The sequence below is a fragment of the Rhinatrema bivittatum genome, chromosome 3, assembly GCF_901001135.1.
Source record: "Rhinatrema bivittatum chromosome 3, aRhiBiv1.1, whole genome shotgun sequence".
Lineage (NCBI taxonomy): Eukaryota > Metazoa > Chordata > Amphibia > Gymnophiona > Rhinatrematidae > Rhinatrema > Rhinatrema bivittatum.
In genome coordinates this window covers 499023968-499038037 of record NC_042617.1, presented here as the reverse complement: position 1 = coordinate 499038037, position 14070 = coordinate 499023968, and the positions used below count along the sequence as shown (strand labels likewise).

At 43.2% G+C, this 14070-nt stretch overlaps 1 protein-coding gene across 3 annotated transcripts in view; it reads left to right on the top strand.

Moving 5' to 3' along the window:
• The window catches only part of PKHD1 (PKHD1 ciliary IPT domain containing fibrocystin/polyductin), a 1284809-nt gene that overhangs the window by 823259 nt on the left and 447480 nt on the right, over positions 1-14070 (top strand). For all 3 annotated transcript variants that reach the window (XM_029596114.1, XM_029596113.1, XM_029596115.1), the window contains one exon: positions 13742-13807. In XM_029596114.1, the coding sequence (XP_029451974.1) occupies positions 13742-13807 (66 nt within the window). The remainder of the gene's footprint in view (positions 1-13741; positions 13808-14070) is intronic.

Here is a 14070-nt window from a genome sequence, read left to right as displayed (position 1 = left end):
TTGGTTGAATAACCAAGTCTTGAGTCTTTTTTTAAATGTAGTGGAGCATTGCAGTGATCTGAGCTCTGCTGGGAGAGAGTTCCAGAGTTTAGGCCCAGCTGTGGAGAAAGCTCTTTTACTTAATGCTGATTTCATCGGTGGAATTTGAAGGTTGTTTTTGTAGGCTTGTCTCACTGGTCTGGAAGATGTGTGGAGTTGGAGAGGGAATGTGAGCTCGAGTGGTGCCAGGTTGTGTATTGCCTTGTGGGTTACTGAGAGCACTTTGAATAGTATTCTGAATTTGACGGGAAGCCAGTGTAGGCTTTTTAAGATGGGTGAGATGTGGTCTCTTTTGTTGGACTTGGTTAAGATCCTCGCTGCAGCGTTCTGCAGCATCTGTAGCGGTTTTATGGCGTTGGCAGGGAGACCCAGTAGAAGTGAGTTGCAGTAATCTATTTTCGTGAGAATGATTGCTTGTAGAACTAATCGGAAGTCTTTGAAATGTAGGAGTGGTCTCAGTCTTTTTAAGATTGTAATTTGAAGAATCCATCCTTTTCGATGTTATTTATGAGTGATCTATAATTCATTTGGTTATCAAGTATAACTCCTAGATTTCTGACTTGTGGAGTTATTGTTAATTGAGTTGACAAGATGGTACTTGGAAGTGTGTAGGTTCCGTTTTGGGAAATGAGGAGATATTCTGTTTTGTTTTGATTAAGGATCAAGTTGAGGTTGGTGAGTAAGTTGTTGATGGCTTGTTGGCAAGAGTTCCAGAAGTCCAGAGTTTTTTGGAGAGATTCAGTAATTGGAATCAGTATCTGAACATCGTCTGCATATAAGTAGTGGACGAGATTCAGGTTGATGAGGAGCTGGCAGAGTGGCAGAAGGTAAATATTGAATAAGGTTGGAGAGAGTGATGATCCTTGTGGGACTCCTAAGTTGCAGGTGACTGGTGGAGATTCTTCCTTGTTGATCTTGACCTTATACTGTCTGTTCTGTAGGAACGATTTGAACCAGTTGAGGGCCTCATCTCTGATGCCAATTTCTGCCAGGCGATCTATTAATGTGTTGTGATTGACCGTGTCAAAAGCTGCTGTTAGATCTAGGAGGATGAGAAGACACGGTTGTCTGTTTTCAAGTTTAAGTAATATAGAGTCCGTTAATGAGATTAGGAGGGTTTCGGTGCTTCGAGATTGGCGGAAACCGAACTGCGATGGGGAAAGAATTTTGTGGTCGTTTAGGTATTCTGTTAGTTGTTTGTTTGCAACTCGTTCCAAGATTTTTGCGATGAAGGGTAGATTAGCTATTGGGCGAAAATTGGCTGGGTTTTCAGGAGAAAGATTAGGTTTTTTTATGAGTGGTTTTATGATTGCCATTTTTAGTGGGTCAGGTACAATCCCGTGAGAGAAGGAGCAATTTATGATTTGTGCGATGGGTTTGGATATGATTTTAGCACAAGAGATGAGGAGATTGGTGGGTATGGTATCCTGAGGGTGAGAAGAAGGTTTGAGCTTTTTTAGGATATTTTCGATCTCTAAGGATGAGGTCGGTTCGAACTCCTTAAGGCTAGCCTTTTGTGATGAGACTGCAGCTCGAGGTATTACTGGCGTAGTGTAATTATTATTGTTATTATTAATGGACTGAGTTAGTAAATTTGGTATCTTGTTTTTGAAGTAGGTTGCCAGTTCTTCTGCTTTGCTTGCTGCTTTATCATCTGGTATGGATGTTGGTAGGGGTTTAGTGAGGGATGAGACCAAAGAAAAAAGCGCTCTAGGGTCGAAAATGAAGTGGTGGATTTTTTGTGAGTAAAAGTCTCTTTTTGCTTGGAGGATGGATATTCTGTAATGGTGCATCATGGTTTTGAATGCTGTGATGTTGGTGTATGTTGGGTTTTTCCGCCAGTGTTGTTCTTTTTTTCTGAGATCCTGTTTTAAGGATTTTAGTTTTGGTGTGTACCAAGGTTTTCTGTTGTCCTTGTTTGCTTGAGGAGCTTTGGTAATAGTTGGGCATGTAGTATCGGCCACTTTTTTGGTAATGTTGTTCCAGGACAAAATGGCTGAGTCCGCGTTAGTAAGGTCCAGTTGGTTAAGTTCATCCGATAGTCTGTTGCTGAGAATTTCCTGGCTGCACATTTTTTTGAATTGGATTGTGTTATTCTGCTTTTCTGGGAGTGTAGGTAGGTTTATCTTTAGTGTTGTGTTGATCAGCTTATGGTCTGACCAGGGAACTGGAAGGCATGTAGGGTGAGAGGAAAGAGTAAGTTCCTGGTTAATGAAAATGAGGTCCAACGTATGACCAGCTTTGTGGGTGGGTTCCTTAATTATTTGTTTGAAACCCATGCAGTTTAGTGTGCTTAGGAGAGTTTCACAGCTGTGAGAATGGGGAGATACATCCACATGGAGGTTGAAGTCCCCCAATAGTATCGCTGGTGTGTCGGAGTTGATGTGTTTTACTATATTTTCAATCAAAGGTGATGGATCGGTTTCGAGGTATCCTGGGGGTGGCGTATGTGAGCCCGATTTGAAGGTGAGAGGATTTAAATACGGCAAATTCTAGAGAATGTGAAGATATTGAAGTTTGTAGTGACATTCCTAGTGTTTTTTTTGCTGCCAGAAGAAGACCTCCTCCTCGTTTTTTGAGTCTGGGGATTGAGAATATGTTGTACGAGTGAGTAGGGAGTTGGTTGATTGTAGCGATGTCTTCTGGTTTTAACCAGGTTTCAGTGATTGCAAATATGTCTGTGTTTGTTTCTAGCAGATAGTCATGAAGCAGGTGAGTTTTCTTAGTCAAAGACTGTGCGTTCAGCAGTGATAAGGTGAAAAGTGACAGTCCCAGTAGTTGGTTTAAAGGTGAGATGACAATAGGGATGAGTCTTTTTTGTAAAGAGTAATTCATTATCTATTGGTTTTAAAGTCTCTTTGCTTCAGAATCTGCAGATTATTCAAAATTAGATTTTGCAAAATACTGCACCTAGAATTCTGTGATTTTAGATGTTATCGCATTATTCCAATTTTAAAGTATCTTCATTGACTTACCTATCTTTTAGAGCTCAATTTAAAATTCTGTAATTTGTATTCAAGAATTTACATGATTGAAGCCTGAAATTTTTAACTGACTGGATTGGTCAATGTTGCCCAAGGAGAGATTGCATTTTTTTGGTTGTTCCATCTGTTAAAAATATTTCCCTGACAGAAATCAGATGAACAACTTTTCCATATATATGTCCATATCTGTGGAACTCTTTACCTAGTGAGTTATGGTCTATAGACAATTATTTAACCTGCCATGAATCTTGTAAAACCTGGCTATTTACTTCTGCATTTGCTTAATCTGGAGTTTTTCAGGTGATACCAGTAGCGATTAGAGTATTTTGTAGTGGTATTTATTTGTATTGAATTTGAGTCTGGTTATTTTAAATTTGTTTTTTGTGTATTTTATAGAATTGTTGAATTTGTTATTTTATGTTGTAGGTCTGACTTTGTGTTTTATTGTTATTTGTATTTAATGTGGTATGTAATGTGTTCCCCCAGACCCTTGTTGGAGGGGTGGTTTTATATATGTAAATGGTAAATAATATCAATAAATAAATAAATAAATCAATAATCTTTCATGTCGATGTTTTTCTTTTAACCTATTTTCTATAATTAGTTATTTTTACCACTATCCCATCGTTTTTGGTCTTCTCGTTTATCAATTCATATTGCATTGAAATTATATTATATAGGGCTGGCCCCGATGGCTTAAATTTTATTGTAACACAGACAAATGAAAAAAATCATTCAAATATTACAAATATAAATGTTAAAGGTCCATTATACTAAGCACTACTGGTACTGTAAACCTTCATTGCTTTATCTATAAGCATCAATCCCAAAGTTCAAATTGTCTTCTTTTGATGTTTTTTTTCAAGTAAAAATAAATTTGAGCAACTACTTATCTTTACATAAGAACATAAGAAATTGCCATGCTGGGTCAGACCAAGGGTCCATCAAGCCCAGCATCCTGTTTCCAACAGAGGCCAAACCAGGCCACAAGAACCTGGCAATTACCCAAACACTAAAAAGATCCCATGCTACTAATGCAATTAATAGCAGTAGCTATTCCCTAAGTAAACTTGATTAATAGCCGTTAATGGACTTCTCCTCCAAGAGCTTATCCAAACCTTTTCTGAACCCAGCTACACTAACTGCACTAACCACATCCTCTGGCAACAAATTCCAGAGCTTTATTGTGTGTTGAGTGTTGTGTTAATTGTTGTGTTAATTGTGTTAATTGTTGTGTTAATTGTGTGTTGAGTGTTGTGTTAATTGTCTCCGATTAGTCTTAATTGTGCTACTTGCTAACTTCATGAAATGCCCCCTAGTCCTTCTATTATTTGAAAGTGTAAATAACCGATTCACATCTACTCGTTCAAGACCTCTCATGATCTCAAAGACATCTATCATATCCCCCCTCAGCCATCTCTTAAGCTGAACAGCCCTAACCTCTTCAGCCTTTCCTCTTTGTTAACTTTTAGTGTTCATATATTCCATTAAGTATCTGATGAAACAAATCCCATCAATCCCAATACACGCCATGTTTCAAGCTAACATTCTGCCTCAGTGGATGTTCTTGCATGGTATCAGATACTGAAATAAAAGAGATATGTAAAAATAGAATACCAACACAGCTCAACAGGTAACAAGGCATACATACCATTCTTATAACCTTCACCAGTTCTGCAAGTTCTAATGCAATGGCAGAAGCATTCTACCAATCTAGTAACATCTAATGTGTATAGGAAATTTTCAGTTGGCTAAAAGAGATAAGGCATGGTGTCAAAAGTTGCCATACAACAAACAGTTCAGTGAACAAGTGCTAACATCTACCCAGGATTTAAATTCAGATTATAAACTTAATCTGAGGGAACAATTTTGGATTTTCACTGCTAACACTGTTTTACCTTACAGCTTAAATACCGAAATTGACTTTGGTGTGAATTTTGTGTGACATACCGCATTACAGTTTATTGTATGGCAACTGTTGACATCAAGCCTTATCTCTTCTAGCCAATTGAAAATTTCCTATACAAATTAAATGTTAATAAATTGGTGAAATGCTTCCGTCATTGGGTTAGAACCTGCGGAACTGGCAAAAATGTGAACATTCTGAAACACTTCAGTCTTTTATATTACATTATAAAAATAATTTTCCAGCTTTGCTTGTGTCTGAATAATTTTATTTCTTTTTACTGGATAAAGACAGAGGGTCTCAAGTATCAGTACAGGGAGGAGATGTTAGTGACAGGGAAAGGAAAATAAATGAGAGAACCAAGAATGGAAAGAGGAAAGGAGAAGGATCATGAATGGGGTGAGAAGAAGGTGACAGGACTAGCGATGAGGGGAGGAGATGGAGATGGAGAAAGGTCTGGGAATGGGGAGGATGGGAGATGGGGAAGATCAAGGAAGAGGATGGAGGATGGGGAGATCAGGAATCTGGGATGGGGAAAAGGAGAAAGAGGTAGGGAGGTTCAAGAATTGCAAAAGGGAAGGAGGGAATAGAAAGGGTTAAGGGTGGGATCCAGGATCTGGGGAGGGGTAGGAAGAAAAGGAGGTTCCAGGATCTTGGGGATAGAATAAGACAGGGGTCAGGAACCTATGGCTCGGGAGCCAGATATTGCTCTTTTGATGGCTGCATCTGGCTCGCAGACAAATCTTTAATAAAAAAGTAAAAATCTAACAAAATCTCCCACCCTCCTGACGCCCCCCAAGACCTCCAAAATTAATTTACTACAACCCCCACCCTCCTGACCCCCCCAAGACCTGCCAAAAGTCCCTGGTGGTTCAGCGGGGGTCCAGGAGCGGTCCGGGAGCGATCTCCTGGACTTGGGCTGTCGGCTGCCAGTAATCAAAATGGCGCCGACGGCCCTTTGCCCTCACTATGTCACTGGGGTCGACCAATGGCGGCGGTAGCCCCTGTGACATAGTAAGGGTAAAGGGCCGTCGGCTGCCAGTAATCAAAATGGCATCGATGGCCCTTTGCCCTTACTATGTCACAGGGGCTACCACCGCCATTGGTCGACCCCAGTGAAATAGTGAGGGCAAAGGGCCGTCGGCGCCATTTTGACTACTGGCAGCCGACAGCCCAAGTCCAGGAGATCGCTCCCGGATCCCCGCTGGACCACCAGGGACTTTTGGCAGGTCTTGGGGGGGGGGGGGGTTAGGAGGATGGGGGGTTGTAGTAAATTAATTTGGCAGGTCTTGGGGGAGTTAGGAGGGTGGGGGGTTGTAGTTAGTATGGCTCTCACGGAATTACATTTTAAAATATGTGGCATTCATGGCTCTCTCAGCCAAAAAGGTTCCCGACCCCTGGAATAAGAGGTCAAGGGAAATGAGGATCCTTACTGTGCTCCAGGCCTGCTCCCCTTTATACCTCCCCTTACACCCCCCACACAGTCTTGCGTACATACTCATACACACCTGGTACCAATCCTTTGTTCTTATATACTCAACCACTACCCCTCCCCTATTCTGCTTTCTCTCATATACAGACACCCCCTCGATCCCCATTCATACCCCAGCCTTGATCCCCATTCATACCTCACCCCCAATGATCCCACACTCAGTGATTTTCTTTTCATCAAGCCTCCAAACAAAAGGTCTGAGCCCCTATTCCTACCTGGGTGCAGGTGCAGATACCAAAACTACCTCTGGTCAAAGTTCTGATCTTCTGATCAAGAATTCCTTCCAGGGATATCTTCTCCCTCTCAATTTCCTCTTTCTCCCAAAGCAAGAGCCATCCTCTGGGGCAACACTTGCACGACCCCTAGAAGCAGGAAGTCCCTCTAGGGCAACACTTTCCATTTCCCCCTACCAGGAAGCAAGAGATCTTCCACAGCTTTGCCCACCCCTCTGGAATGTGAATTTACCATTCTGCAGGTCCTAGCTATCTTCAATGGTAGTGGGGACATTAGAACTCTTCTGCAATTTAGGCTGTCAAACTCTGAATGACACCATCTAGTAGTATATCACTATATATTACTATGTGATACCTCTCTCAGGCTTCATTCATATTTCAGCAGCCTGATAGCCAAGACCTCTGGAATGTTAAATTTCAATTCCATAGAGGTGGGCTGGGTTGTCAAGGGGGGATATTGCATCTCTGGAGAGGACTGAGCATGGGAGAGAGTTGCCCCAGAAGGGGCTTTTGATCAGGGGATAGGGAATTTGACCGAGGAAGCGGAATCAGGTTCTGTACTGGATTTGAGGGGAATTTACCTTTCATGCTGGGGGACTTAAGGAGAAGGGATATTCCCCATGCTAACTGAAATGACCTTATTCACCTGATTCGACAGCAGGTGTTGTAGTTGTCAAAATGTGTGGCAAACAGTTTAATAAGAAATGTTACACTTTTTAGTAATAATATAAGTATCAATATGGCTAGGTTGTCTGAAACATAGAAGCATAGGCATAGAAAAGTAGAAACATAATAGCAGGAAAAGACCATATGGCCTATCAAGTCTGCCCATCCACATCAATTATTCAGCTTTATAATCTCTACTACTCCCTCAGAGATCCTCTGTGTTTATCTCATGCTTTCCTGAATTCAGATGCTATCCTTGTCTACAAAACATTCACAGAAAAGCTGTTTCATGCATCTACAAAACTCTCTGCAAATAAGTACTGCCTTAGATTAGTCCTGAGTCTACACATTTCACCCTCATCCTATGACCTTTCATTTCTATTCAGTGTCAGTGATTATGAAACTGAAAGAGGCCCACCTTCTGTGTGTGGAGATCTTGGAGGTATGCTGAAAAGTGGAATATAAATCAAATAAAAATTCTGTTAATTTTTTTTAAATGTCTCTATCATATCTCACCTATATTGCTTTCCTCTAGGACAGGGATGGACAACTCTGGTCTGTCGAGAGCCACAAACAAGCCAGGATTTCAGGATATCCTGAGCTAGATTTGCATACAATGGATGTAGTGCATGCATATTCATTGTGGAAATCTTGAAAACCTGGCCTGATTGTGGCTCTCAAGAACCAGAGTTGGCCAGCCCAGCTCTAGGACATATATGTTAAGATCCTTAGGTCTGTTCCCATATAATTTAGAAGTAAGTCCACTGATCATTTTCGTAGCCACCCTTTAGACCGACTCCAACCATTTTATATCCTATTGTAGATGGGCTCTCCAAAATTGTACACAGTTTTGTTGGGATAAGGGAGACATTGCTATCTAAGGAGAGATATTCCATTAACTCTTAGCATACAAAATGGAAGATAGGCAGTGAAAACATGATGAATGAATTCACTGAATCTAGTTCCATGGGAGCCAGCAAAGAGGAAGAGTCTCTCTTGGGTTTGTTTTTTTTTATGACCCTTCTATGAACTATTCACAAGTCAAAATACAATTATTCTTCAATTATTCCATTTCAGATATTGATGAGTATAGCTACCCAAGAATGTTGGGCTTGGAAGTAGGGGAATATGCTTTAATGCAGGTCCCCTTACCTTCTAAGGGCACTGCAATATGGTCTTTTATGATCCCATACCTGGGGACTGGGGTGGAAATTGGGAATTGTTAGGAATTGTGGACCCTTGGTCCGAGGATGGGTTGTTGCTACCTGAAGGGTTGGGCCCCACTGGTCCCCACTGTCAGGAGGTGAGGCTGGCCAGGAACAGAGGCAAGTCGGAACTTCACCTGTGCTGACCCACGTTCCCTGCAGGTTGAGCCCTTGAGTGCCGGGGCCGGCAGGACAGGAGTGCCCCTGTGTGGCTGGTCCTGGAGAAGGTAGATGAGTGAGTGCAGAGAGTGTCAGAGAGGAAGGCACAGTTTGAGACAGGAGCACTCTCGGAGGGAGGAGGAGAAAGTCTCTAGGTGTGCAAGGCCACTGCCGCTCTGAGGAGAGTAGAGCAGGAGCACATGGGAGTGGCCTCGAGGAGAGGATATGCAGATGCAGGGACACAGACTGTAGTATGCTGGATAGGAGCTAGAGCAGGGAACCCACTGTAGCCAGCACCTGGAGAGTAGCAGTGCCGGGATACTGCCTGGGACACAGCAAGCTGGTGACATATCTTCTGTAGTAGCTGTGAAGAGGACTGCCCCAAGGAGCGGGGCACAGAGACCCAGTCTGAAGGTGTACTGCGCTGAGCCAACTCCCAGAGAGAGACGGCACTGTAGCAAAAGTCCTCAAGGAGCAGTACCATGGGGAATCCCAGGAGCAGCGGGCTTGGAACTCACAAGTAGACTGGCGTAGAGCCTGGCCCCAAGGAGCTGAAAGTGCTGAGAGAGAGAGTCCAGTAGGTTGCGCTGAGCCAGGGCCCGTGGAGAGGGAGATGCAGAGAGAGAGTCCAGTAGGTTGCACTGAGCCTGGCCCCGAGGAGCGGGAAACGCTATTTTATTTATTTGACTTTTATATACCAGCATTAGTATGCAAACATCATACCGGTTTACATTGTAACTAACAGACTGAAACTACAATTAACAGGGCGGGGAAGGGGGAGCGCGTAAATACAAGTGCAGAAGGTATTGAGGAAAAGAAAAACATCAACTTTGAATGGTAACAGATAGGCTAAAAACAAGAGTCTGTATACAATTTAAGTACCACTTATGTGAAGATTGTTCATGAGGTTAAAAGGAGAGGTAGAAGATGGAGACAGTTATTCTGGGTAGGCCTGTCGGAAGAGCCAAGTCTTTAGTTTCTTTTTGAACTTAGAGTAGCATGGCTCAAGTCTAAGTATAGTCGGGAGGGAGTTCCATTGCTTGGGGCCTGCAATGGAGAGTGCACGGTCCCTTGTGGCGGATAGGTGGGCTTTTTTGATGGGTGGTATTGATAGGGTACCTTTGTTGACAGAGCGCATGGGTCTGTCAGAGCGTGTGGGGCAAAACGGTTCATCAAGCCAGTTAGAGTTGTGGGAGTAAATGGATTTTGAATTATGGTTAGGGTTTTAAAGAGGATGCGGGATGCTATTGGGAGCCAGTGAAGGTCTTTGAGTATGGGAGTGATGTGATCAGATTTCCGTGAGTTAGCAATAATCCTGGCGATGGCGTTTTGGAACATTTGTAGGGGTTTCGTAGTGGAAGAGGGTAGTCCGAGGAGGAGGGCATTGCAATAGTCTAGCTTTGAGGAAAGAGTAGCTTGGATGACAGTGCGGAAGTCATGATAGTGGAGGAGGGGTCTAAGTTTCTTTATAACACTGAGCTTGAAAAAATCTTCTTTGAGGATGGAATTGATCTGTTTTTTTAGATTGAGTTGTTGGTCTAGAATTACCCCAAGGTCTCTTACACAGAGTTGGGACGATATGGTGTTGAAAACTGGGTCGTTGGAGATCAGGGGTTTAGGGGGTTGGTGCTGAGATAGAAGGAGCAGCTCCGTTTTGGATGAGTTTAAGGCAAGGTGGATGTTAGTGAGGAAGTCATTTATGGTGGCAAGACAAGTGTCCCAAAAAGCAAGGGCATCGGTGAGAGAATTGTGAATGGGGATGAGGATTTGCACATCGTCTGTGTAGAGGTAGAATTTGAGGCCAAGGTCTGTGAGAAGATGACAGAGGGGTGTAAGGTAAATATTGAATAAGGTGGAGGAGAGAGAAGAGCCTTGGGGAACACCTTGGGACAGAGGGTAGAGCGCGGATTTGGCATTTCCTATTTTGACGGCGAACTTTCTGTTGGATAAGTAGGATTTGAACCATAGCAGGGCTAGGCCTGAGATACCTATTTCAGTCAAACGGTTGATGAGGTAGTTGTGATTGATGGTATCAAAGGCGGCTGAGATGTCAAGAAGGGCAAGGTTAGGAGAGAATGTGTCTATGGGCAAGGATAGGAGAGAATCTAGTAGGTTGCGCTGAGCCAGGCCCTGCGAAGCAGGAGGTGCAGAGAGAGAGTCTGGGTAAGGTTGCGCTGAGCCTGGCTCCGAGGAGTGGGAAGCGCTGAGAGAGAGAGAGTCCAGTTGTGCTGAGCCAGGGCATGCATAGTTGGAAGCGCTGAGAGAGGAACCCGTAAGGAGAAGCTCAAAAGTCCGACGAACAGGAACAATCGGTCCATGGAGAGAGTAAGGCACCGATAGGAACTATGAAACTTTTTGCCAAGTCGGTTAGTGAAGGCTACAGGTGAAGCTTAAATATCCCGGGTCAATGCTGTCATCAGGCGGGGATGAACCTGGAGTTCCCGCCAAGGGCCCCTTAAAGGCAGGGCAGATAGCGTGTGCACATGCCTAGAGAGACCCAGGATTGGAGCGCTGGTCGGCGGCGTCCCAGCTGCCACGTGGAGTGCAGTGAGCCGGGTGAAATGAGGTGTGGGGACTGGCCACCGCTGAGAAAGCACCGGAGGAGGAGGGCCAGGCAACACATGCGGTGAGTTGAGCCTGCTGCGGCCGGCTGCGGCTGATGGTCATAACAGGAATTATGAGTTGAAATTAGGACTATTTTCAGAGTTGCTCCTTAATCAGTCCTGTACTCTGTAGTATGCCTGATTTGATATGAATACTACTTTCAGGAAATGGAAAGAGTAGGTAAAGCCTGATATTGTTAAGGTGTACACTGTAAAGCCCATGCCCAATATTGCATTCTTCCTCCGGATCCTAAGATCCCATTGTACCCCAAAAATTGTCCCCTTCCAGAGCCTGGGCTACTAATAAGACCTCACCCTAAGCCAATGGTAATGAGAGCCTTTGCTGCATCTGCAGTTGCAATTATTGAGATCAGGTTGTGGTCCTGGATAATCCTGTTTAACTCTAGCACCTTTCGGAGTTAGGTGTTAAGCCTGCTGGCTGATTTTATGGCTAACCTTCCTCAGTACACTATCCTTGACAGAAGCATTGTTACACACCTTCACAAGTGAAGGAACCTGAATATGGGAGAGGTAGTCCAATGGATGGATATAGGAGGGGCAGCCCTTAACTTCATAGCCATATCTGGTGAATGTGTCTATGGGAAAGGGATTCAATACTGCTGGGCTGGACAGAAGTGACCTAGCCACCGCAGCACTGAAAAGATTGGACTCTATTGACACCTTCGCCATAATCTACAAAGGCTTAGAATTCCAAACTGCTCTATATTTGCATGGAGAGAGGAAACTTCCATGCACAGCATCCTTCCTTTCCATCTATGACCAGCTCCAATGAGAAATACTGGAGTGAGAGGAAGACAGGATTGGACCAACTACAGGTGACAAATATAGATGTTTGATTGGTAAAATTTCTTTTGAGGGCATGGTAGAACCTTGGCAAAATGGGGTTTTAACTTTTCCGTTCCAAAATCCCCAAAGCTGCCCAAGTTAGGCTGGGCCCCCTTATTGTCAGTACCCAGGTACAATCTGATGGGTTCCCAAATTCATTAATGGAACACATTGGATCAATAGTTCCTTGTGCACTGACACTCTCACATACACCTACTATTGTAAGACCTCTATGTACCTGTAACTACATTACAGACTAATCATGCCGTTCAATGGAAGGCCCAACAGCCCTATCTCATCTCCCTGAACAATGGTTCCTATTGCGGACACTGCAAGATTTGTCTGGCTCCAGTTGGAGGTTTATCTTGCCCCATATCATCTGATATTTGTCTCACCCCAGCTAAACCTACCTGAGTGGAGGGAGCTATTCTACTTCCCAATTTGCAAATACACTCAACCCTGCATGTACCTATCTCTGATTTAGCAAACCTTTCCATGCTTACATCGGTCCATGATGATATCCTGATATCAGGCTGTTCAGAAGCTATATGGGGCTGGCTTGAAAACTTTGCTTATTCACAAAAAATGAGAAATGCTTGCACATCACACTCAGGAGCAGATTAAGATTGCTTATGAGGAAGGAGAATATGTAGTCCAGCATGAAGCATGGTGGGACAGTCCTCTTCCAGACTAGGACTGGCCATGAATTTCAATTGTATGTTCACTTGCTTCCATTCCCCTGCTTCTTACTAAAATCACTAATACCATAGGGGCTTTATGATCTGACTTCTTCCTTATGGATGCCTCTAGGGCCCCTGCTCCCGCCCCTGACATCTATCAAGAAATCCTTCAGGAGAAGGTCTACCTTGTTGAGAAAACTACTGTGTGATTTATCGCTTCCTAAAGGTTGGAGAGGATAAAAAGGGGGGAAACTGTTGAGATAAAGGAGACATCGCTGGCTAAGGAGAGATATGCCACTGACCTTTAGCATATAACCCCTCTAGTTAAATATCATTCTTTAACCCTGTTAGCCTTGACCCTTAAAACCCTGCTCACTTCTTTATTTTTTTTTTGTTTTAAGGCTTACACACCATCCATAACAGAAGTAAAGTTATGCGGTAGGGGACCCCGGCGCGCAATTGTGCACAAATTTACATGCTTGTTTCATTTATAAATTCAGGAATACCCATGCCCCCTCCCCTTTTTGTAAAAAAAAAAATGTTGTGCACCTACCAGAAGATATGTGCGTATGCAGGCACCTTTTAAATTCCGGTGCCGGCCCAACTTCTGTGCATATCTCCTGGCTTTGGCGTGCACGGGGCTTTTAAAATTCACCCCTCAAACTTTACTGGCTCACATGGTAAATTTATTTTTACGGTGAGATTTATTGCATAGGCCTCTATATTAATGCATTACAAATGCTCTGTGGACCCAAACACAGTATTTGAGGAAGTAAAAGGTATAGTTTTGTCTAATTTTTATACAAGTATTGATTGTAGCATTGTGCTCACTGAAATTACTGTACAATCATTTTTGTTGCCACTCACTTGCTTAGTCTTGATTTTGTTTGTTTAGTATTCTGTACTTTAATCTGCTTTCATTATTCAGTGACAGGTGATGACCAGGTTCAAGTGGCATTCAAGATTGAAGAAGGGATCCCCTTGCCTACAGCAGGTATGTGCTGACCTCTGAATAAACTGCTTGGCTATCTTTTATGTTCATTTACTTTATGCAAGTACTAAGAGGATGTTTCTTATAGAAAGAAAATTAGAGATACTGTAATAACAAATTAGAGAAAGTGGTGTATATTTCATAATAATCTTCCTCATATGTACAGTTCTCAAACTCTACAAACCATAATCCAGGGCCTGATTTATCTTTAAATTTTTCCAGAGATGGGGGAAAAGCTTTAGTGAGCCAGGCCCTAAGTGCAAATA